At 47.3% G+C, this 23,689-nt stretch overlaps 1 protein-coding gene across 1 annotated transcript; it reads right to left on the bottom strand.

Moving 5' to 3' along the window:
• Positions 1-5,925: 5,925 nt before the first annotated feature.
• On the bottom strand, positions 5,926-21,937 carry LOC119172574 (acetylcholinesterase). Its single transcript, XM_037423730.2, has 6 exons — positions 21,772-21,937; positions 18,862-19,148; positions 17,554-17,801; positions 11,086-11,314; positions 7,959-8,198; positions 5,926-6,435 (listed from the first exon to the last, which is right to left on the bottom strand). Exons 1-6 carry the CDS (start codon positions 21,935-21,937, stop codon positions 5,926-5,928), a joined length of 1,680 nt encoding a protein of 559 aa, XP_037279627.2.
• Between the last annotated feature and the right edge of the window lie 1,752 nt (positions 21,938-23,689).

Raw genomic sequence — 23,689 nt, 5'->3', positions numbered from 1 at the left:
TTACTCCTATATAAGGTAAAACAGAATGCTTGAAGGATAAGGTTGTTATTATTTATACTTCATATCAATGACTTATGCGGTGTACTTAATTCCCCGAAAGTGGGCCTGAGTGTTCATGATACCAATATTTTTCTTCGCAGCAACGTAATCTGTCTAAACCAATGATTGCTTATAATTAACTTTGAGTGGTAGCTTAACTCCAGGAAATATAACTGTAAATGTGAAAAATTATATATATATATATATATATATATAGGAGAATAAAAGGAGTTTGACTCACAAGTGAAAAGATTTTTTACTTGACGTTTCGACCGTGGGCCCGGCCTTCGTCAGAATGAAACAAAACACAGCAATGGTAACCACTTATATGCCAGTTGGTCACATGGATTGTAGATAGGTACAATCAATACACGTGGAAAAAATGCGTTCAAAATGTATCAACATACTGTTCGTCAGTAACATACTCGCGTAACAAGAAGATTCAACAGCAATTGACAGCTCATGTGGTGACGAAAAAAACACCGATAACAGAAGATTAACACGTGAAAAACAGCACCTACACTGTTACGGACAATTTTCAAGGATATAATAATAAAAGGTGATCAATGCGCATGACATATTACTGGCGCAAGAACGTTAAGGTGCCGGGATTTTCGTTGAGACCGAAAGCAATGGTACTGAATTTGTGGATGAGATATGATTCCCGGACTTCTCTGTCACGATGGGAGTATGTGGTATGCAATACATTGGACAAACCGAGACCAGCTTTCGTCTACGTTTTAATAATCATAAAGCACACGCGATTTCCCTTCCTAACTTACCGTTATCGAAACACGTTGCGCTTCCAGGTCATTCCTTCAGCAAGATAAAAGCTACAATTCTAGAGTCAGGCTTTAGCTCCCATCGTGACAGAGAAGTCCGGGAATCATATCTCATCCACAAATTCAGTACCATTGCTTTCGGTCTCAACGAAAATCCCGGCACCTTAACGTTCTTGCGCCAGTAATATGTCATGCGCATTGATCACCTTTTATTATTATATCCTTGAAAATTGTCCGTAACAGTGTAGGTGCTGTTTTTCACGTGTTAATCTTCTGTTATCGGTGTTTTTTTCGTCACCACATGAGCTGTCAATTGCTGTTGAATCTTCTTGTTACGCGAGTATGTTACTGACGAACAGTATGTTGATACATTTTGAACGCATTTTTTCCACGTGTATTGATTGTACCTATCTACAATCCATGTGACCAACTGGCATATAAGTGGTTACCATTGCTGTGTTTTGTTTCATTCTGACGAAGGCCGGGCCCACGGTCGAAACGTCAAGTAAAAAATCTTTTCACTTGTGAGTCAAACTCCTTTTATTCTCCTATTATTCCCGGATCCGGCGACAAACGCTCCTCCAATATATATATATATATATATATATATATATATATATATATATATATATATATATATATATATATATATATATATATTTAAGCCAAGTCCCTTCCCAAGACACGCGACATTGTGCTAGCTCTAAGCATTCAAGGAACGTCCTTGCAATGCGTTACACCGCAAAAATTTTGAGATGTTTGGTTCGGAGAAACTGCGCTCTAAAAAAAAATTTCCGGAGAAACTGCGCTTATTACCCCGAAAAAGGCTCTTTGCTCCTCAAAGAGACGAAATGTCACGCAAAAGATTGCACACGGCACCGCAAGGAGAGGCACTTTCCTCCTTGTGGAGTAAAGCGCCCGTTTTTTTTTTTTTTTGAGTAACTGCAGGAATGTTGGCGTCGTGTGCAAACGACCTATCGGTGCCTACACAAGCCTGTTTCCCTTTCAGACGGTGCTGTATAGCGTGGTGTGGTATAGCGGTTAGTGTACGCGCATACTGACTGTGTGGTCGTAAGTTTGAATCCCGTGTATCCACTGTAAATTTTCCGAAATTTATTTCTGAATTCGATGCTTGCACATCGATTGTACATCTAATCAAATGCCTGCACGCACTTAGAAAGGCTGGTTAAGTGAACCAAATGCTGATTTTTTTTCGCGCAAAATAACTGTTGCTCCTTCGCAGTTACTCCCAAAATGGTGCAATAGGGTGTGGCAGGTTAGTTAATCCTCTAAAGGAGTAATCTCGATACCCAATCTTCTCCTTTATTTTTTAGTGTGTGCACGTGTCTATTGAAACGTGCACGTAAATGAGATCGTGTTTAGAAAAAAAATTATTTACAGCATGTACAGAACATAAAGGCTTCATACCATTCTAGTAACAGGGCATATACACCTCGGCACGTCTATATTTCACGACTAACATCACTGAGTAATTTATTCAATGCATTTACTAGCCTTTGCAAACTGCTGTAGGGTAAGTTCTATATATATAATTAGCGCGGTATACTACTCTAATTTCTACTCATGCATTTTCATGTGGTATTTGAGTCTGAGGTACTACGACGAGAACTCAAACACGCGGTCCATGCACTATCGCTAGCTGCCCTTACCGAACGTGGCTTTCTGAAATGAGTTTGAGATATGTGGTATACAGCAAACCGGAGAGGCTGCAAAAGAAAGGTGACTGTAGTGTATATCATATACTCACTCATTAGGCATAACATGATTATGGATTGTCAGCTGGTTCTTAGATGTGGAAGCATAAATTTTCAGAAGATTCAAAATATTCTTTGTACGACTATCAATGCAGCAAACTAATAACTGGGCTGCGTGCGCAAACCAATTAAGGTGGTTCCAGCATTGAATTTCGCGCGTTCACACTTTACAGTCCCTTAACAACGCACGTTCATTTCACTGAACACAGTGTACAAAAAGTGCATGAGTACTTGATGAAACGATTTCTTTTTTTTACCTCCTCATGACAGTTTCATACCCTTTTGTTTTCTTCCTTCATACGGCGTTAAGTAATTTTGTTATTTTTTGCATGGTCTGCCCCAAGGCTGTCTCATGCCATTTTCTGTTTCTGGTGTTTATTTCTGAGATAGTCTCCACTATACAGGGCGCCCCAGTCTGGTGCGACACATTAGCTCAAGATAAGAACTTCGCGAGACGTATACAACTCTAAAGAAATCCGCAAAAAACAAGTATACGTGAAGTTCTTGAACGTTTATATAACGTTCAAGAATGTGTGTAGAAACCACGCTTGGGCTCCGTACAACAGTGTCTATAGCATGTGTCAGTAATTGAACGGGCGCTCGTAAAGTTCACAATTAGGGAGGAACGTCCGCCGGCATATACATGGAATACGAATAAAGACACGCCTATCAGCGTGAGCGAGTTCGAGAGTTCACGTACGCAGTACACGTCCTAATGTGTATAACTAAAATGAGCGTCATGAATGCGTGACGTCATGAGCTCGGACATGGCGGTCACAGGTGCGACATATGCGCTCCAAGCGCCGTCTTTCGTCCGAGACGCGCAGCACGTGATTAGTCGGCGTGAGCCTTTCCGGGGTAACATTTGAAGCGCGCCTTGCACTTTCCGCTCCAACGCCGGGTGATGGTCTGGTTGACGGCGAAGTAGCGCGTCATCGGCTCCGACCTCGTGTACGCCGGCCAATCTGCGGAGCTGCGTCCGTGGAGACGGCAATGTTGATGCAACTCGGCCGATACAAGCGAAACACACACGCTATACGTGTTCAAGCCGCAAATGCGCAGTGTTGCGCCGTAAGCTAGACAGATGCACAAAAATATCGTATACAACAACAACAACAACAACAACAACAACAACAACAACAACAACAACAACAACAATAATAATAATAATAATAATAATAATGACTACACCCACTGCAGGGCGAAGGCCTCTCCTCAAGCGTGTTAATCTCATCTTTATGCCTCCCACTGGGCGCTTGCCTTTTATTAAATCTTCCCTGCCACTCTTAATGACCGTGCGTTATCTCGACTCCTCGCCGTATCAGCTGCCTATTCCTTCTCAATTTCGCCAGGTTGGTTATCCGGGCGCGTTCGTAGTTCATTTTTATGAACGGTAAAAATACCCTGGAGGCAGGGCATGAACCCACAACTAAGGAACACACACGCGCACGTGCATGTGTGTTCCTTTGTTCTGCGATCGCTACCAGTGCGTTTTCATCATTAATAACTTTTTTTTTTCTTTTAACTAAGATGTCCTTAACATCCATCTGTTCTCTGACCCACTCTGTTCTCTTGTACGTGGTTACACCTTTCCATGTCTCGCTGCGTCGTCCTGAACTTAAGTTGAACCCTTTTCGTAAGTCCACAGGTTATTGTTCCGTAGGTAAGTACCACTAAGGTGCAGCTGTTATACACCTTTCTCTTGAGGGACATTGGTAAACTATACCAATCGTAATTTGAGAATGCTTGCCCAATGCACTACACCCCAAACTTTCCCACCGAGTTATTTCTCTCTCATGGTTGGAATCTGCGGTTGAAATTCGGGCTAGTTGGTTCGGATTCGTTGCTTTCAAATCGCATGGAAAGATGGTCACGAAAGAGGGGGCATAAATACAGGACGACACGCTTCTTTCGTTGCCGTCTTATATTAAAGATCAATTGGGATTTACGGTTATTGTATACCTGCTCTAGATATATTGATGAGTGATATGTGGGGTTTAACGTCCCAAAATCACCATATGATTATGAGAGACGCCGTAGTGGAGGGCTCCGGAAATTTCGACCACTTACGGTTCTTTAACATGCACCTAAATCAGAGCACACGAGACTACAGCATTTTCGCCTCCATAGAAAATGCAACCATCGCAGCCGGGATTCGATCCCCGTGACCTGCTGGTCAGCAGCCGAGCACCTTAGCCACTAGACCACCGTGACGGGGCCACACGTAATTTGAGATGCTTCCAATTGATTTTCAATAGAAATATCGAAATCTAGCTTGTGGGATACAGGAAAGACGACGCCAGTCTGCATGCAATGCCAGACGCGAACATCCATAGACGAGGAAGTGACGGCACTTCCAATCAGGGAGCAGGAGTCCGTGCTGTTCTTAAGGCTGTGAAATTTCACATGAACGAGTGCGTACCCAACTTGACAAGTGAAAATGTAATTGAGAAGTTTTTGTTAATGAGTCATTTCAACGTATAACTTTAGCAACAACAAAGCAGTCCACGCCAACGTAGTATTGTGTGCGTAGATATGCCCGAGTGTCATAGCATATTCATTTAACGAATGTGCATTGTATAAAAAAACAACACTGCTTATCTGAACAAACAGTGGTAGACGACATACAGTAAAAACAAGTGGACCTGGGCAGGTCACGCTATGAGAAGGACACCTGACTGATATTAAGAACATTGAAGTAGATACCAAGGGATCAGAAACGCGTACGGCAAAGAGTCTGGTGCCGGGTAAAACTAAGAAACCTGGACGCAGAAAATGGAATCAGCCTGTGCGGGGCAGTTAAGCTGGAGACCATCGGGAGATGCCTTCGTATACACCGCTGTGGACATAACACAAGCTGCTGATCTTTATGATCATGATAATGGTATCACATACTGTACGCTGGGTGAAACACGTTAACACCTGCGCAGATAGAGGTATTCTTATCAGAAAAAGGAAATCAGATAGCAACCACAACATTATAGTGACTAGAAACCTTCCTAGCCACTATAACAACACTGAGGTGATGAGACACACATGGTGCAGTGGATAAAACCTTTACGGAGACGTGGGCCTTGGTCAGCGGCCATTGAAGACAATGTTCGCAAGGTTATTCAGTAATGTAATCATTGAAGGATTCTAGCTGCGGTCCGACGAGCACCGTCCATTCTGCCTAGACCATGGTATACGCGCCACCGCATGAACAGAAAGGCATGACTGCCGGCAGCTGAACGATATAGTGTACACTTCGTGACCGACGTGCCGTCGATGATGTGGCAGCGCGGGAATGTGTCTCGATAGATAAAAAAGTTACCTAGCATGATGCCAGCCTACCCTGCGCCGATGAAGGAGAGGACGGCGTCGTTGAATGCTTGCACGCCTTGAGAACCGGCGCCGTCATGAAAGGCAGCGTGGAAGTCGTCACTGTGCGTCGTCGGCGCCTCGGCTGGCGTGCCGTTCTCGTGGTCGACGACCGCGAACTCGTACACGTGCACCAGGGCCGCGTCGGACAGGTAATCGGCGAACGCGAGCGCCGGACACACGTACAGCGCATCGTCCAGCAGGGCGCCGTAGTGGCGGAACACGCGGCGCGCATCGTTCAACGAGTCCAGGTCTGTGCGCAGGTTCTCGGCTTCCAGGATCTCCTCGCCGAAGGTGAACGTGAACAGGGCAGAGACGGTGCTGCGGTGCTGGTCCGGCGTGAAGTGCGCCCACGAGCCGTTCGTCGAGGCATCCAGGAAACGCGCGAGGAAGTGCTGCCCTTCGCCCCACGTGAAGCCCACCAGCACCGACAGCGGGGCGCCCGAAACCGGAAGGGGCCGCCTGCTGGATGCCAGTATCTGCATGATAGGCCGTTTGCATTGCGTGCGCGGGTGCACGATAGTATACGATCATACAAGAGTGACGTATACCAAAGTTCAGCGTTACGCCACGGTTCATTCACTTCGCCAGTGGGAGTCTTGTCTTTGAGGAACGCCTGAGGCAGAGACTGTCGAGTTACTCCCTTTGAGGCTGTGACTCAAAGGCTTCCGTTTGAGATACCACGACACAAAGGGTGATTTATCGCCCACTTTGATTTAGTTCACTTTATGTACTGTACAATTGCTACTACTCAGTTGAGAGAACAATCAATACCTCGTATACTTTCCCTGATCTAACCAGGTGTAAAATTCATTTGGTTCTGTGTAATAAACAAACGAGTCCCTCACAAAATTTCCCTTTACTCGTCCATTAAAGTGTACTCTGTGGCGCATATAGCGAATGACGCCGCAGTGAAAAACGTGCGCGCCATGGTTTAGACGTGGTATAGTAAACGTAGCCCGTAATCATCATCATCATCATCATCATCATCATCATCATCATCATCATCATCATCTTCATCAGCAGCAGCCTGACTACGTCCACTGCAGGTCAAAGGCCTCTCCCATGTTCCACCAGTCAACTCGGTCCTGTGCTTGCTGCTGCCAATTTATGCCCGCGAACTTCTTAATCTCACCTGCCCACCTAACTTTCTGTCTCCCCCTAACCCGCTTGCCTTCTCTGGGAATCCAGTTAGTTACCCTTAATGACCAGCGGTTATCCTGTCTACGCGCTACATGCCCGGCCCATGTCTATTTCCTCTTCTTGATTTCAACTATGATATCCTTAACCCCCGTTTGTTCTTTAGTACACTCTGCTCTCTTCTTGTCTTTTAAGGTTACACCTACCATTTTTCTTTCCATTGCTCGCTGCGTCGTCCTCAATTTAAGCTGAACCATACTTGTAAGTCTCAAGATTTCTGCTCCATAGCAAAGTACCGGCAAGTACCCGTAATTTAAATGGTCTTTTATATCGTCTCTTTGTAACAGATCATTTTTCAACCTTTTCCATCTTGATGAGCAGGCGCACGACTACTTGTGACGCAATGTCTACGTAACACTGCATGCGCATACATAAAGTTTGTTGACTTCATGTGTACTAAACGTCTTGTTGTATGCACAAAGACTATCTGTGACAATATTTTCAACAATGAAAAATGGTGTGTGCCCTCGAGGGTCCCTCACCAGCGTCTGAAAATACAAAAACCGAGCGCATTATTTTGCTCTGGTGTTAATTGTTTGGCAAAATACAACTGAAAAGCATCTGGAGTCGCTTTTCAGTTGTGATCTGCCGCAGATGCTAGTTAACAGCTACGCACACAATGTGCTCTAAATCGGCTGTCAGAAAACAGGCCTGAATGAGAACGAAAGTGGCCACACTCTATTACGCGTGTACGACCAGATTAAAGACTCTGCGTGTACAGACAACACCATCTACATGTATGACTGTTTATGAGGTAGCTGATCCCTGAACTGGGGAATATTGCCTCTACCTATATGTATACCTTGGGGTCCACGGGCACCAGGGGATCGCCGTACGTGGGCAGGAACGGGCTCAGCGTCTGCGCGAAATAGTCGTCCACGGGCAACGCCACCAGTGCCGACGCGAGCGCCGCCTGTAGGCAGGCCAGGGCGCGACGCTCGTCTTCCGCCGTCTCGTCGGGAGACGCACAGAGCTTGTGCACAGTCAACCGCACATTCTCGGCGTCTGCGCTCTCCCCCAGGCAGGACAGAGGCGAGCCGCCCTGCGCAAGGTCGATGATGGAACATCGCGCACGTACACTACGCCGTATTATCGAGGAAACACGACATGACGCCACAAATACGTTGTCCAACGGTCGCCATAGCAGAAAATTTCAGTGCAGAAACTTTTTTTTTTTAGATGCGAAGCATCTAATACTCGAGGCTTGTAGTGCGGCGCCGTCCGCAAGCTTCCTCCTCCTTCTTCCACCATCTGTGCATACCTTCCTCCTCTACACACCGCGCGCGCTTCACTCCTCCACCATCTGTGCACCCTTCCTCCTCTACACACCGCGTGCGCTTCTCCTCTTCACGAACATTCGCTAGCTGTATAATGTAGCGCGCATGCGCCGTCACGCTTCGAGAACATCGGCAGCTGACGCGCGCGCATGCGCCGTCGCGCTTCGAGAACATCGGCAGCTGACGCGCGCGCATGCGCCGTTGCGCTTCTCCCCCTTCTCGAACATTCGACAGCTGACAGTGCATGCGCCGTCGCGCTGTATATATACTCAAGGTCGGCGCTCGCTCGCTCAGTTGCCGCTCGTCGGTTGGTTTGTACGGCACGTCGACGTCCAAGGTCGCGGTGAAATGAATTCCAACGAATCCACAAACACAATGATCGACGTCCCTTCGACCAGCGCCGCCCTTTCGCATACGTGTGTACGTGTTCACTCATTTAACACCCCCTCCTACAACCACGTTAACCAATTTAGCCATCGACCCAAGTAAGTCGCAATTTAACACCCCATTTCACAACCACGTTAACCAATTTAGCCATCGACCCAAGTAAGTCGCACTTTAACACCCCGTTAACCAATTATATGCTCCGCATCCTCCTCAGTGTTCCCCCGAGGGAAGCTGCGGGCAATTTTTTTATTATGCAAGCATTGTGTATACACTTTTCTCTTGTGCAAAATACGTCATCGCCTAACATAGCGACAGGGTACGTGTGCCCGTTGGGCTGGCAGGGTGGCTGGCACGGCCGGTTTTTAACGAGTTACCAACACAAAAAGCAAATCACGTTGAAGACTTTAATAATCTTTTGGGGGAGAATGCACATCTCATTGTCTCAGAAGCCGCGCCTTGTTCGGATGTGATCCTATCGCACCCGACATGGCTGATCTATCCAATTCAAATGGGTTCCAAACAAGGTTTCCTGGTCAAGAGGACAAAAATTGCCAAAACATTTGGACAGACTACCCAGAACATAATCAAATTCAAACAAAGGTCATCAATGCAGACACAAGTATACCCATGGGCGACTGAAAAGAATTAAAAAATTTTGATTGAAATGACTACATGCAAAGAAAAAAAATTGTTGTAAATTTAGATAAGTACAGCATGAACGCTTCAAAATCCAAATTGCTGAAATCCAAGCATAAATTACTGACGTCAGCAACTATTTCACGGGGGATGATGTTTTCTTTCGCTGTGGCAAAAATACAACCTCTCTACACATGTTGCGTGACTTTCGGTAAATGACTAGAAGTGAAAATGTGTACGATATGAATGTGCTCAAAATATCACGCGCTGGAACTGAACCGTAAATTGTAGCTTCACAATCTCATGCGTGATGACGAAGTATGAGCAGCTGATATATACCTGAGCCAAAGTACGCCTATAATCCTATGCAGTGACTTGCAGTTGCAATAGGATGTACAACTTCTGATGTCTATGATAGCAGACAGCACTGGAAACGGATCACTTTCAACTTTCCCGTTCACTTCGAATTAACTTTAACCGTCACATTCAGCAACAGATAGGTCGTCTGTAAAATGAAGTATACCATGCAACAATTTTTGGCGAGTCCCTGCAGCGCCTCCCTGCCAGGGGCGTAGGCAGAAACTTTCTTTCGGGGGAGGAGGAGGTGCACCTTCTTTATTTTAAGAGGAGGCCGAGCAGGCAAATGATCGTTTTGCATGGTGTATGCCATGGCGAAAAAAAATAGAGTGGAGGGAGGGGAGAGAAGGCGCGGACCTGGTGTGTCACCCCTTGGCTACGCCCCGGGTCCCTGTCACATATCCAAAAGTCTTTTGTTTTTTTTTGTAAAGTGCCAAATTCATTTTTTGAGAGCTGGAAACACGCCTTGATCGCCATGTTTTTACATCGCATACTCGCCGCCAGCAGCTTCAAGTTCACCATATGTTCATAATTTTGTTCAAGTAGAAAGGGGAAGTAACCAAAAAGTAGCAGAGAGGCATCTTCTACCACCACTGGCCTAAAAAAAGTAGCCGAAGTAGTTCAATGTAGTCGAACCTGGCGACACCGACAAGAAATAAAAATCGTGGATTCGAGCTGTAATTGAACCCAGGCCATCTGTGTACTGGTTGAATGTTGTGCCACGGAGCCACAGCAGTATTTGCAACTGCTCACAAAAAGACAAACAAACTATACAGGTGTCATGAAGTGCGAGGAGTCACAACGTATTCAATAATACGCGGAAGAAATGTTGAATCGCACCAAATCTAGAGGTTGGCTTAAATATTCATCCATTACAAAGTGCTCAGGCATAATAAATTGTTGTCATAAGCAACGTCACCAAGGTCCACAATTGCACAGGTACGCATATTTCCTTGCGGACACATAATAGGCACCACTTCGGTAGTTCCCAAAATGACGAATTTTGTCTATATGCCGTAGTGGACACTTGAGCACTGTCCTTGCCGTACGAATTCCAGGCAAAATTAAAACGGCCAGAGTTGCGCACAAGGAAGTTACTTTGCTAGTGGTGCTATTGAGGTGTCCATCGAGAAGCGCTATCGCCTTCTGCTCATGAAGGCGAGGCTCAGGGATCATGTAAGTTTTCGGTGGGTACCCGGAACTCTTCCTTCCACATCCCGATGAAACAAGCTTCCGTATCACTATCTCACGAGCTCCAGAAGCATCACTCACCTGAAGCACTGCCCTCGAGATGAGCGCACTGCCACTCAACGGTGACAGGATGTGCAGTCCGGCGCTGATGGCGCCAGCGTCGACGCCCCAAAGTACCAGGCTTCGTGGGTCTCCGCCGAAGGCAGCGGCATTTCGCTTGAGCCACTGAATGGCAAGGTGCTGGTCCCAGAGGCCCTGGTTGCCAGGGAAGCCGGACACGTTGCCGAACAGGAACCCGAACACGCCCAGTCTGTCATTATAACAGGCATTGGAACACGTAAGAAAGAAGATAAACAAGGACACCAGAAAAGCATCTCTGATGATATTCCACTCCTTTGCAGAAAAAAAAATCAAGGCTAGTTGAGAGACTCAAGTTCTTTTTTATTGGCGTTCTTTGGCCAGTAAGTGCCGTTCCACGCGCTTCCCGCACAGCCGCAACGCACTTACCGGCACACCTGCCGCACCCAAGCAGAGGGTGAAAGAGCGTCGCCTATTGGCTTATTTGTCCCCCGCTTGCGTGCGGCAGGGGTCCCGGCACGTGCGTTGCGGCTGTGCGGGAAGCGCGTGGAACGGCCCTAACCCAGCAGGAATACGAGCGAAATCGTGTCCATCACATCACACTTTCAACACGAAAGAATACCCCTTAAAACAATCTGTGACATTTTATAACGTTATATCATTGGCAGTGCACGTAACTTGCAACATTACGGCGGTTCTGAAATAGTATAGAAGAATAAATACAAAGAAAAACATGTCACTGACGCTTACGAAAGTAACCGCGTAATGTGAAATATGAGCGTCAAGAATGTCGCTTTCGCTGCGCCAAGCCAATGTCCGAGCAACTTGCTTCGCATGCAGCGCAACACGAAACATTTCTATCAGTTGCATCACTCACTGTTTTGGAAAGAAAGCCTCTAAACCACTGCCGGACAGAGTGCCTAAATTCTGCCGGACAGAGTGCCTAATCGCAGAATGGTAACGCGGGAAACGCCGTGAAACTTTTATAATCAAGTTTTCGACCTGCGGCGATTATGAAGTCGTATACACACGACACATACTGCAAGCAATGAGAGGCGAGTGTGGCAGCGATTACCATTCCTGCGCTGCGGTTCACTGCACATGAGTGCACTCGCGTGCACGCGTCTCTATTCTATATGCTTCTGTATAGTTGCTGCAACGTCCGTAGCGCTTCTCAGAATGCATCGCGCTTTTTTTCCTCGTAAGCAACACATTATGGAGCGGGGATGAATAATTATACAAATTCTCTCATTTTGAACGCCAAATGTGGTGCGCATGAAAGCAATAAGACTACGTACAGCAGGGTGGACGACTCCATAATCCAGCTTCAATGCTCATCCGCTAAGCCGTGCCGCAAAGCTGTTTCTGACGACTTTTAAACGCAATTTCAAAATACCAATTCCACTCGGATCACGAAAAGGATGCTTAAATTTAGCACTGTATATCAAGGCGCCTTTTTATCTGGGCAGCTGTTGGTTCCTTTAAAACTTAACCTTGTAACAAAAATGCTATATAGTTCAGAATCGACGTCCGCATTTCAGTAATCGTGGAGATCGATCAATACCGACATGTTTCTCAAAACCTCACTCGAAAGGACGTTCAGAGATTACCCATACACAGGGTGTCCCGCTTAACTTGAGCCAGAGTTTAAAAATATGCCGGAACACGTAATTACGACGCGACCAAATGCATTTTACTCACCACCGTTGTCTGGAGTTAGACAATTTTTATGTGTTCTCAAATATTGTTTAATTAGATATATTTATTTACTAACTTATCAAGAAACTAAGATAGATAAAAAATTCAATGAGAAAGTTGTAGATCAGTTTGGAAAACGTAAGATTAGAATGTTTTGAAATTTATATATGTTAGGTATTAGTGTTTTTCTGCTAATTGCAAATGCCCATGAAATACAAAAAAAAACACCACGTGACAAACCCGCTCGCCCGTCAGAGAGCAAGATGATTCTAGTGCTCCCTAACGTTCCCCGTACGAACGACACGCTTCCCTCGCACCGGTTCATGACAGCGTAAGCAGTCGCAGCGGTTATCGTTTTTGTGGCCGATAGCAAAACTTGTTAATCGTAAAGCCACCACCATCGTTGCGGCCCTGCCGAGACAGCACAATGGGGCAAATTCTATGGTCGTTGTTACGCGGAATGTTAGGGAGCACTAGAATCATTGCGTGCACTGGCGCACGAGCGGGTTTATCACGTGGTATTTTTTGTATTTTGCGGGCATTTGTAATAAGCAGGAAAACACTAATACCTAACAGATATAAAGTTCAAAACTGTCTAGTCGGACGTTTTGAAAACGTTCTACAACTTTCTTCTTTTTAAAATCTGGCTCAAGTTACGTGGAACACCCTATATATATGTATGCATATATATATATATATATATATATATATATATATATATATATATATATATATATATATATATATATATATATATATATATATATATATATATATATATAGAGCCGTGCCACGGCCGAAACATAGAGTAAACAACTATCAAATTTTCGTAAGTGTGCTCCTTTATTCCTAATTATATTTGCACCGGACCCACAGAATTTCTTTTTTGAATCATATATATATATATAGACGCTATCGCAATGTGAAAGCCCTCAGAGCAGCCCCTCGAATGTCATTGACGTGCTTGTGGACGGTGTTTGTGCATCGGCTCTTATTGACACTGGAGCTGCCGTATCAGTTATGGACGAAAAACTCTGCCGCTTACTTCGAAAAGTGACGACGCCACTTTCTGGGTTATCCCTCCGTACTGCAAGTTTGCACCGGATTCATCCTACAGCAGGGTGCACAGCTCGCGTTGTCATCCAGGACGTTCTGTATGTCGCCCAGTTCATCGTCATTCAGGCATGCTCTCATGACGTCATCCTGGGATGGGACTTTCTCTCCCGCCATGACGCCGTCATCCATTGTGCCGCCGCCGAAATTGAGCTCTCACCCTTCTCGCATTTGACGCCAGAAGACAGTCCCCCGACACTGAGCAAGATTCTAACGAAAGACGATACAACAGTGCCTCCAAACTCGACGACGGCTGTGTCTGTCTACTGCGCTGGTCTCTCCGACACCATTGGACTTGTTTCACCATCTGACCGCACTTGCAGCAGGAAAGGGTTGCTAGTACCTTTCGCGACCGTGCAGGTCAACCAGGGCAACACTGCTATTTTTGTAACCAACCCGTTCCCGTACGCTGTTACCTTGCTTCGAGGGGAATGTCTCGGCAGAGTGGAACCAGTCGACGACGCACAAGTCCTGGACGTACCCGATGACACGCGCGCTCCCAGGTCGTGTACCATCAATGCTGTTTCCACTTCTGATTCGTCGTCTGCTGATGTATTTGGCCCCTCCATCACTGACAACCTTACGGCCGTACAGCGTTCCCAACTTCTGGACCTGTTACAAGAATATCGTTCTTCTTTCGATGTCGGGCGAAGTTCTCTCGGTCGCACGTCCGTTGTTACGCATCGCATCGACACTGGTGCCCATCCACCTTTACGGCAACGTCCATATCGCGTGTCGCCTGCTGAACGTCGAGTAATTAATGATCAGGTTGACGATATGCTCCGACGCGACGTTATTCGGCCCTCCGACAGTCCATGGGCGTCTCCTGTTGTTCTTGTTGCGAAGAAAGATGGTTCTGTGCGGTTCTGTGTGGACTACAGACGGCTCAATAAGATCACTCGCAAGGATGTTTATCCACTGCCACGCATCGATGACGCGATTGACAGCCTTCATGGAGCCGATTTTTTTTCTTCTCTCGATCTGCGCTCGGGGTACTGGCAAGTACCCATGGCTGACGACGCTCGACCAAAGACCGCCTTTGTCACGCCAGACGGCTTGTACGAGTTTAACGTCATGCCGTTTGGTCTATGTAATGCACCTGCGACCTTTGAGCGCATGATGGACACCGTTCTGCGCAACTTGAAATGGTACACGTGCTTGTGTTACCTCGACGATGTCATTGTCTTTGCTCCGGATTTCTCCACGCATCTCCAACGTCTGAAAGAAGTTTTCGCACGTGTGAGCAATGCCGGCTTACAACTAAATCTGAAAAAGTGCCGCTTTGCAGCACGGCAACTCACCATACTGGGGTACGTCGTGTCCAAAGACGGCATTCTTCCTGATCCTGCCAAGCTTCAGGCCGTGGCCGAATTCCCCAAACCTGCATCTGTCAAAGAACTGCGTAGTTTCGTGGGCCTGTGCTCATACTTCCGACGCTTCATACGAAATTTCGCCACGATCATATGACCGCTGACGAAGCTCCTTGGAAGCAACGGGCCCTTCAATTCGTGGTCATCCGAGTGCGACGACGCGTTCGCGAAGCTCCGCCATTTGTTGACGTCGCCTCCTATTCTACGCCACTACGACCCTACAGCCCCAACGGAGGTGCACACGGACGCCAGCGGAGTAGGCCTCGGCGCTGTCCTGGCGCAGCGAAAACCCGGATTCCCTGAATATGTCGTAGCATATGCAAGCCGTACGCTCACGAGAGCCGAGAAAAACTACACCGTCACGGAGAAAGAGTGCCTGGCGATCGTCTGGGCTCTTACAAAGTTTCGACCTTATTTGTATGGTCGCCCATTCGATGTCGTCACCGACCATCATGCACTATGCTGGCTTTCATCATTGAAGGATCCCTCAGGCCGTCTCGCCCGTTGGGCTCTTCGCTTACAAGACTACGATATCCGCGTGCTGTACCGCAACGGACGCCAGCATGCTGACGCCGACGCCCTCTCGCGCTCCCCTCTGCCTGAAGGTGATGTGCTCTGCTCAGTATCCTCGGCTGCTGTTTCTGCCATTGATGTTGACATCATCGCTACCGAACAGCGAAAGGATAATTGGATCGGCCCGCTCATCGACATGCTCTCTGATCCATCCGCAACGCCATCCACGCGTGCATTGCGTCGTCAAGCTCGCCATTTCGCCATTCGTGACGGCCTCCTACACCGACGCAATTACGACGCCGACGGCCGGCAGTGGTTACTCGTGATACCCCGCAGTCTGCGGTCAGAGATATGTGAATCTTTCCATTCTGATCCGCAATGCGCGCACTCTGGGGTATTCAAAACCTATCATCGCATTCGACAACGCTACTTCTGGCGCGGGATGTACCGCTATGTGCAGCAGTTCGTTCGCTTTTGCCTCACTTGCCAACGCCGTAAACCGTCAGCCCACATGTCGCACGCCAGTCTACAACCGTTACCTTGCCCTGACCGTCCCTTTGGGCGCGTAGGTATCGATTTGTATGGACCACTTCCTCTGACGTCGGCTGGTAACCGCTGGGCCATCGTTGCCGTTGACCATTTAACGCGATACGCCGAAACCGCCGCTCTCCCTGCGGCTGCTGCGCGCGATGTTGCGTCCTTCCTGCTGCATCGATTTATACTGCGCCACGGACCACCCCAAGAGCTTCTCAGCGATCAAGGCCGTGTCTTCTTGTCGGAAGTCGTCGAAGCCATTCTGACGGAGTGCCATTCTGTCCACCGCAAAACTACTGCTTACCACCCACAGACGAATGGCCTCACCGAACGCTTTAACCGCACCCTCGGCGACATGCTTTCTATGTACGTCGCTGCCAACCACACTAATTGGGATAATATACTGCCCTTCGTCACCTACGCCTACAACACCGCCCCTCAGAGCACGACTGGTTTTTCACCTTTCTACTTGCTGTACGGAAGGCACCCGTCGCACACCATGGACACGATACTCCCGTACACGCCGGATCCATCTGAGTGTACACCTATTTCCGAGACAGCCAGGCTTGCTGAAGAGTGTCGCGAGCTTGCCAAGACTTTTACGACGCAAGAGCAAGAGCGGCAGAAGAGTATCCGTGATGGCTCCACCACTTCTGAGCCCACGTTCCTTCCTGGTGCGCTTGTATGGCTCTCGATCCCGACCTCTGTCGCTGGCCTCTCTTCCAAACTACGTCCCAAATACGAAGGCCCCTACCGTGTCATCGAGCGCACCTCACCCGTCAACTATCTGATCGAACCCGTTGAACAATCTTCGGACATGCGCCGCCGTGGGCGAGACATCGTCAACGTGGAGCGCCTGAAGCCTTATTATGACCCGCTCATAATAACAAGCTGTTAGGTCGCCAGGCGGCTCCCTCTTCGACCCCGGGGTAATTGTAGCGAAGCCTCCGAACTATGAAATGGGTCGAACTCTTGAGTACCTTCTAGTGGGGCTACCCAACAAGGACGCCGCTCGCGCTGAGAGCCCGTGCTTGGCTGTGACTGTCGCCATTGTATATTCTCGCTCGTTGCCGGCTAATAAACGCCTTAACAATATATATATATATATATATATATATATATATATATATATATATATATATATATATATATATATATATATATATATATATATAGAAGAAGACATTTAAGTTTAGTTCATGGTCTGATAACCAAGTCAAGAGCAGTGTGCCATTGGACGGACCTGTAGTTTGGCACAGCGACGACACAGTCACAGCGTGTGGCCATCTGAGCTCCGTCGTATTGGCGCTGCCTGTTGGAGCCGTGCGTAAAGTGGCCGCCGTGCAGGAGCACCACCACTGGCCGCAGTTTAGCCGGGCTCAATCCCGGAGTCCACAGGTTGACGTGCAGGCAGTCCTCGGTCCACTCAGGACTCGGCTTGCCTTGCGTCCGTTCTGCGGAGCGCAGCCATTGCGGCGGGCAAGGTGGCGCCTGTCCACCGAAAAGTTCCCATTACTGTTCAAGGCTAGAAATTAATTAGTCACAGTTTTCACGGCCAATAAATGACTGTGGTCGAGAATTCAAAGCTGGATATAGCTAATGTATATGATACGTTTAGGTATAACTCAGTATGACATAGGTCTGGCAAGCGAACACAGCTGTGCGGTGAACTTGCACTCTATTTTTACGGGCGACATGTCCACCGCGTCGCCGATTAACAAGCCTGGCGTAATGAAGAGCGGTAATAAACACTCAATGTCGATAAATAGTGTTAATTTAGTTCGTTGCAGCGACTGCGCCAAGAAATAAAAGAAATACACTCGAGAGTCAGCTTCTCCGCGATACATGGTAGCTAGCAGCGTTTTAAAGACAGATGCACAACTCTTCTACGTAAAGTTTGCATATACAGTAACTTTACCCAAAACTAAGGCTCCTCTACCTTCAAGTAAAAGAGCTTCATCCAAAAATAGGGTGCTTCGATGCTACCGCTACCCTACAACTCAGCCGGAATGGTGGGGGATGAGGAGCACCGAGGGACCTCACTCAAAACGGAACCTATAGCAGCCAGTGAAAAAAGCTTCAAACGCAAAACAGGAAAAACTTAAGAAATGCTGTACGAACAATATTTACAGAGATCGCTCTGTTCTTTTTGTATAGGAACACACCGGTACAAGGCTGATTGCATGGCTAGAAATTCCGACGCAGACGAATGACGAAGCGATTAGAGTTCACTAATTAATTTCATCGAAACACATCTCGTGTCTTTCGTGTCCTTCTTGTCTCTGTGTCGTCGTTTTGTTCTCGCGCTATAACTATCGTCATGTCATACCAACTAGCCCAAGCTGCCACACATCTCCGAGATTTGATTTACGTATACCTGTTATTAACACCATTACATGGGAAGGGTGCAGGATAACACCTACAAAAGACTGCGTAGTGAAGACAATACGCATCTATCAAAGTTTGTTCAAAAGCTCTCAGAGCGGTAAATTACACTCCTGCTTTCACAACTCCCTCTCAGCCAGTACAGCCCCACTCTCTATTGGCGCACCTTGAACGTGGCTCTCAGCTCGCCGTTCCATGGTCGCACGGGCGTGGGTCTCTGGAACCGGGCGGCGCCCAGAGGGGGCTCGGCGTACGGCACGCCGAAGAAGGCCAGCACGGTGCCGTTGTTGCCGTCGTCCACCCACACTCCGCGCAAGCTGCCGCTGCTCGTGACCACCGAGTGGCTCAGTTCCAGCGATCGCCGCTGGAGTGCATGCTCCGTGCCTCCCTTGCGGCCCAGATAGAGGATCCAGAGTGCCAGCGTGGCAGCCGTCGCACAACACAACGTCATGCCTGGCGACACCCGTCACGCAGCGTGTCAGGCGCGAAAAATCTCGCTAGTACCACACGCAATTGCAACAAGCGCCGGTCCACGACCATTTGTGACCAACGATCGACACGAGGCGGCAGATGTTCGCATCTTCGTGAGACCTATATAGACAGCAAAGTCGCGTCTTCACGCGCTGCCACTTCCCTTAAGATCGTTCTCTTCGTGGGCACTGCTTGATGTATTCTTATGGTGTGAGATGAGGCTTTATTCTTTTCCTGTCTCACAATAAAAATGTTCGTGGGCCTTTAATTAGCTCGGATGTTTATGACTGCAGCCGCACGGCTCAGGAAGTTGGTTTAGACTTAACTCTTATACACCTATAGTTACTACAAACAAAATGTATGTTTGGCTCAAATGATATAGGCACAGAGTTTCAGTGAAGTTAGTTTATTTATCCACTTGTTGACCGTGTCGCTGACGGCGGCGGCTTCAGTAACTTCTATACTGGCACGCTTTCACTCTTGGTAGGCTTCTCTTTAACGTGCTAATTTTGTATACCTTTGCCCCGCGGTGTTTCAGAGGGCAACATTGCCTTTGCTTGAGATTACGTAGCCTGTCGTCTAGCAATAATTACTGAACTGTTGCACTCAACCTGTCGCTGGCACACACAGACGGCCTAGCTGGTGTGCTATCTACGACGAGTGTGATATTGAGTGACCAAGTACCAATGAACCAGCAGTTAAAGCTTCGCCTGGTGATGTGATACGGCAGACTCAAGGCTATGGTAGCCACCTTAGCGAAGCTCCAATCGATCGCAGCTGCGACGCCTCATTATGGTGGCTAAGCCCTCTTAGCCTCACTGCAACGGATCACGTGGCGTGATGTCAGGCCTGCCACTTTCAAGCTCTGGCGGCTCCTGTTCGTCAACACGCGACCTTGGTAGGCTTAGCTTAGGATAGCTTTCGCTCTAATAACTGCAGCAGCGAACGAGTGAGCCAACAGCCTCTTTGCGATCTAGGTGGCCGTTTTCAACCACTCGCTTTTCGATTAACTTGGTCTATCCGTTCTAGTCACAGGTGTAAGCGAGCCTTTACAATTGAAGTCGAGGGTCTGACAAAATACTCCTGGAATTCGTTCAGCGTCACCTCGTCCACCTCGGTTATTTTCCTGCGGCTGAATCTTTGAAGCGGGTGCCTCTCTCACGTTCAGAACCTCAGCAAGCCCCCCTCCCCCCACCCTTCCCCAATATGTCATGTGTCCATATGGTGTAGGGGTAGCCCATGTGCCCTCATGCACGTAAACACAGGAACGCATTCGTGAACGTGGAGTATCGTCCAGTAGATGAGAAGTTCACTGTTGTGGTACACTTTATCCCTTGTGCGCAGTGCGACAGTACTCTAGGGACAACGGGAATTTTCGAAGAATGCTCCAGAGCCCCGCCGCGGTGGTCTAGTGGCTAAGGTACTCGGCTGCTGACCCGCAGGTCGCGGGTTCGAATCCCGGCTGCGGCGACTGCATTTCCGATGGAGGCGGAAATATTGTAGGCCCGTGTGCTCAGATTTGGGCGCACGTTAAAGAACCCCAGGTGGTCGAAATTTCCGGAGCCCTCCACTACGGCGTCTCTCATAATCATATGGTGGTTTTGGGACGTTAAACCCCACAAATCAATCAATCAAGAATGCTCCAGAAGCCAGAAGTCTCGGAATGCTTTCAACAAGCACCACGTGACGTCAAGCAACCTTACACAACATTTGATTCTACAGGCCACCAGATAGGCTGCAATTGCTCCTGCATCATTTCAGGTGCAAGAAATCTGAGCCTGCGGCTTTACCTTGAGTCACTGCGTATCCAGACAACGGCACGCGCTACTGAAGAACGCTAACGATGATTACTTGCATTTTCGAACTATTTACCCTTCGTTAGAACAATGTGTGAAATTGTTCATTCTGTTCAACTGATAAACAACGAAGCGAAGGAAAGTATACGTAGGGGGCATTATTTGTGGTTCCCTAACAATATTGTAATGATTCTCACTTAAATTGAAGGTAACCAATGTAGCCGCCATTCGATCCCTCTTTCCGTCGGAGATATTCGAACCGGATTATGCGTTAATTACGCTTTCAATGACACATCGAAAATGAGCCCCTCGGAAAGTATCGCCTACTTTCATAGCGAAATCTTCGTGGCGACAGACTTGATGCCTTAGGCAGCATTGACCTTTTTTTGCACTGACAAAACAAGATCCTCAAAATTTTGCACGGAACGCAGTGGGGCCCGGTAAGCTCACAAGGCTGACCAAAAGCGTGCACCGAACCAAGCTGAGTAACATTGACAAACGGAGGCCTGTCAGTCCACTTTACTAGGGGAAGGAAAGAACGTAACGATAGTAACAGCGCATAAAGCTAGAAACAATACGGCGAGAACGAAAAGCTGAAAGTGTTATGGGAATAGGTCAATACTCAATTTACCTACTTACGTCCATAACGAAGCTTCATCTGTATTGACAATTCCCCGCCTGCTACGTCCGGTCGTCTTATTTCATATTTTGTTTGTACATTCGCACTATTCGCGCCATCACTATACTTTCTGTGGAAAACAAGCATCGTAGCGGGAGGATCAAGATGTGGATTGAGCAAGCGTACTTACATCCATACTCGAGTGCTTGAAAGAGAAATGCTTGCTCTCGCTCCTCTTCGAAGTCTTCCTTTTCCGTCGTACGCACTAAACTCGAATCTTGATCTTCGTCTTGGTTCTCGTACACAGGAGGTGGCGGGCGTCGGCTGGAAGCACTCGAAGTAGAACGAGAACCCATTTCGTTTTGCTTGTTTTGTCGCCTAATGGAAACTGGCTCATACCCACAAGTGGAAATACTGTTGGGGGTTTTCCTCCGGACATGACTCATACGCCAATGGAAGGAATTAGCTGATTCGTGGATGAAATTATCTAATGACATCTGTAGCTTATTATACGCAGATGCTATTGCTAATGCATTGATCTTAAGTAGGAGTCATTCATATTCAAAAGTTCAAGGCAAAAATTTCGATATATACTCTTCGAGTCTCGCTGACGAATTCCTCAATGGCGAAGGAAACGTCCCCGTGACTGTATCCGAGAGTAGCGACTCCATAAAATATCATGTCATGTCCTGATACTTCCAGGCCCAGCTTGCGAAGAGATGGTAGTATTATTTTTTTTCCCAATGGTGTGTACAGGCGACAGGATAAAAAGAAGTGGCCAATACTAGCATCCTCAATGCGGAAGATGCACATCGAAGAAGATGCTAACCTACTCTATGAAAATAAACCTATAGGCAGGTAACGCAGCAACAAAACATTGGTATGGCCACTTCTATCGTTCTTGACTTGGATACCCCAGGGATGTAAAAGGTGTGCTCCGCAGAAGCAGTCAATACTGGGCCCGATTAACTTTTCCTAGATGTTAGAAAGCGAAACCTTGCCATCGTAATGTGCGTATTCACTTGAATAACACGCACCACTGACGATTATGACGATGATAACGGCCTCAAACTATAGGTACACCAACAGAGTGGTTGCTTGCGCTGGTTCGTATTGTATTCTAAAGGAAATGTGCTTTCTTAGTGCACAGAACGTTTCAAAAAAAAAAAAAAAAGTCGGATACAATGCGCTCTGTGTGCTCTGTCTTATATTACTTCTTTTCTGAAACGCTCTGTGCACTAAGAAAGTATATATATTTTTTAGAATACAGGCAAATACTTATTGAGCGGGAAGCGCAGGCGAAAGTCCACGTTCACTGGAGTGTTGTGCTAAAAAACAGCACCGTGAAAGAAGTAAAGGGAAATAGGCGAGGAGCAGAAAAGCATGCTTCATATATGTCTTCCTCTTTTTCGTGAAAATTAATTTTCACGGCGAATACTTCTCAGAATATCGCCGATGACTTTCGGTTCTATGTCCCTATGTGATTCTCAACCTTTCCTTCAATTTCTCCCTACACGCCCCGCAGGGAGCAACTGTAGGTTTAGAATGGTAGTGGCCGGTCATTATGTGGGAATGCATGGCAAACGCGTTCCAGCTTATCCTTCCGTGAGTTTTGTTTACATAAGTAAGATTTTTTGCTAATAATTGACCTAGACGTTTATACTCTAGTGCGGACTCTCAAGCCCCGGTTGCCTATTGGTAACATTCGCCGAGCCTCTGAAATCATAAAGTTATTTTCCTTTTTCATATTTATCTTCAAACCCACTTGAACACCTTCTCCCTTGAGGTCATCCACAGTAGCGAAGCCAGAAATTTTTGAAGCGAAACATAGTGAAGGGGCTTTTTGTATTCCGCAAATTTTGAACCCCTTAATTGAACACATGGCTGTGTTTCGGTAGAGCACCGTTTCCTGAAGCCAGCTAGCTCTTGGTTGATCTGGCTTCATCGAAGGGGACCAAGACGCCTTTTTGATGGATAGATGGATGGATGGATGGATGGATGGATGGATGGATGGATGGATGGATGGATGGATGGATGGATGGATGGATGGATGGATGGATGGACGGATGGACGGACGGACGTGTAGGCGGGCGGGCGGGCGGGTGGGA

This window comes from Rhipicephalus microplus, chromosome 4 (assembly GCF_043290135.1).
Source record: "Rhipicephalus microplus isolate Deutch F79 chromosome 4, USDA_Rmic, whole genome shotgun sequence".
Lineage (NCBI taxonomy): Eukaryota > Metazoa > Arthropoda > Arachnida > Ixodida > Ixodidae > Rhipicephalus > Rhipicephalus microplus.
This window is presented reverse-complemented; position numbering and strand designations above follow the sequence as displayed.

Excerpts from the sequence above, each read along its gene's own strand:
- LOC119172574 (XM_037423730.2), bottom strand. The coding sequence starts at position 21,937 with ATGGGTTCTCGTTCTACTTCGAGTGCTTCCAGCCGACGCCCGCCACCT. Across the intron at positions 11,315-17,553 it reads GTCGCTGTGCCAAACTACAG|ACTGGGCGTGTTCGGGTTCC; the intron begins GTCCGTCCAATG and ends TTATAATGACAG. Across the intron at positions 6,436-7,958 it reads TGGTGCCCGTGGACCCCAAG|ATACTGGCATCCAGCAGGCG; the intron begins GTATACATATAG and ends CCTATCATGCAG.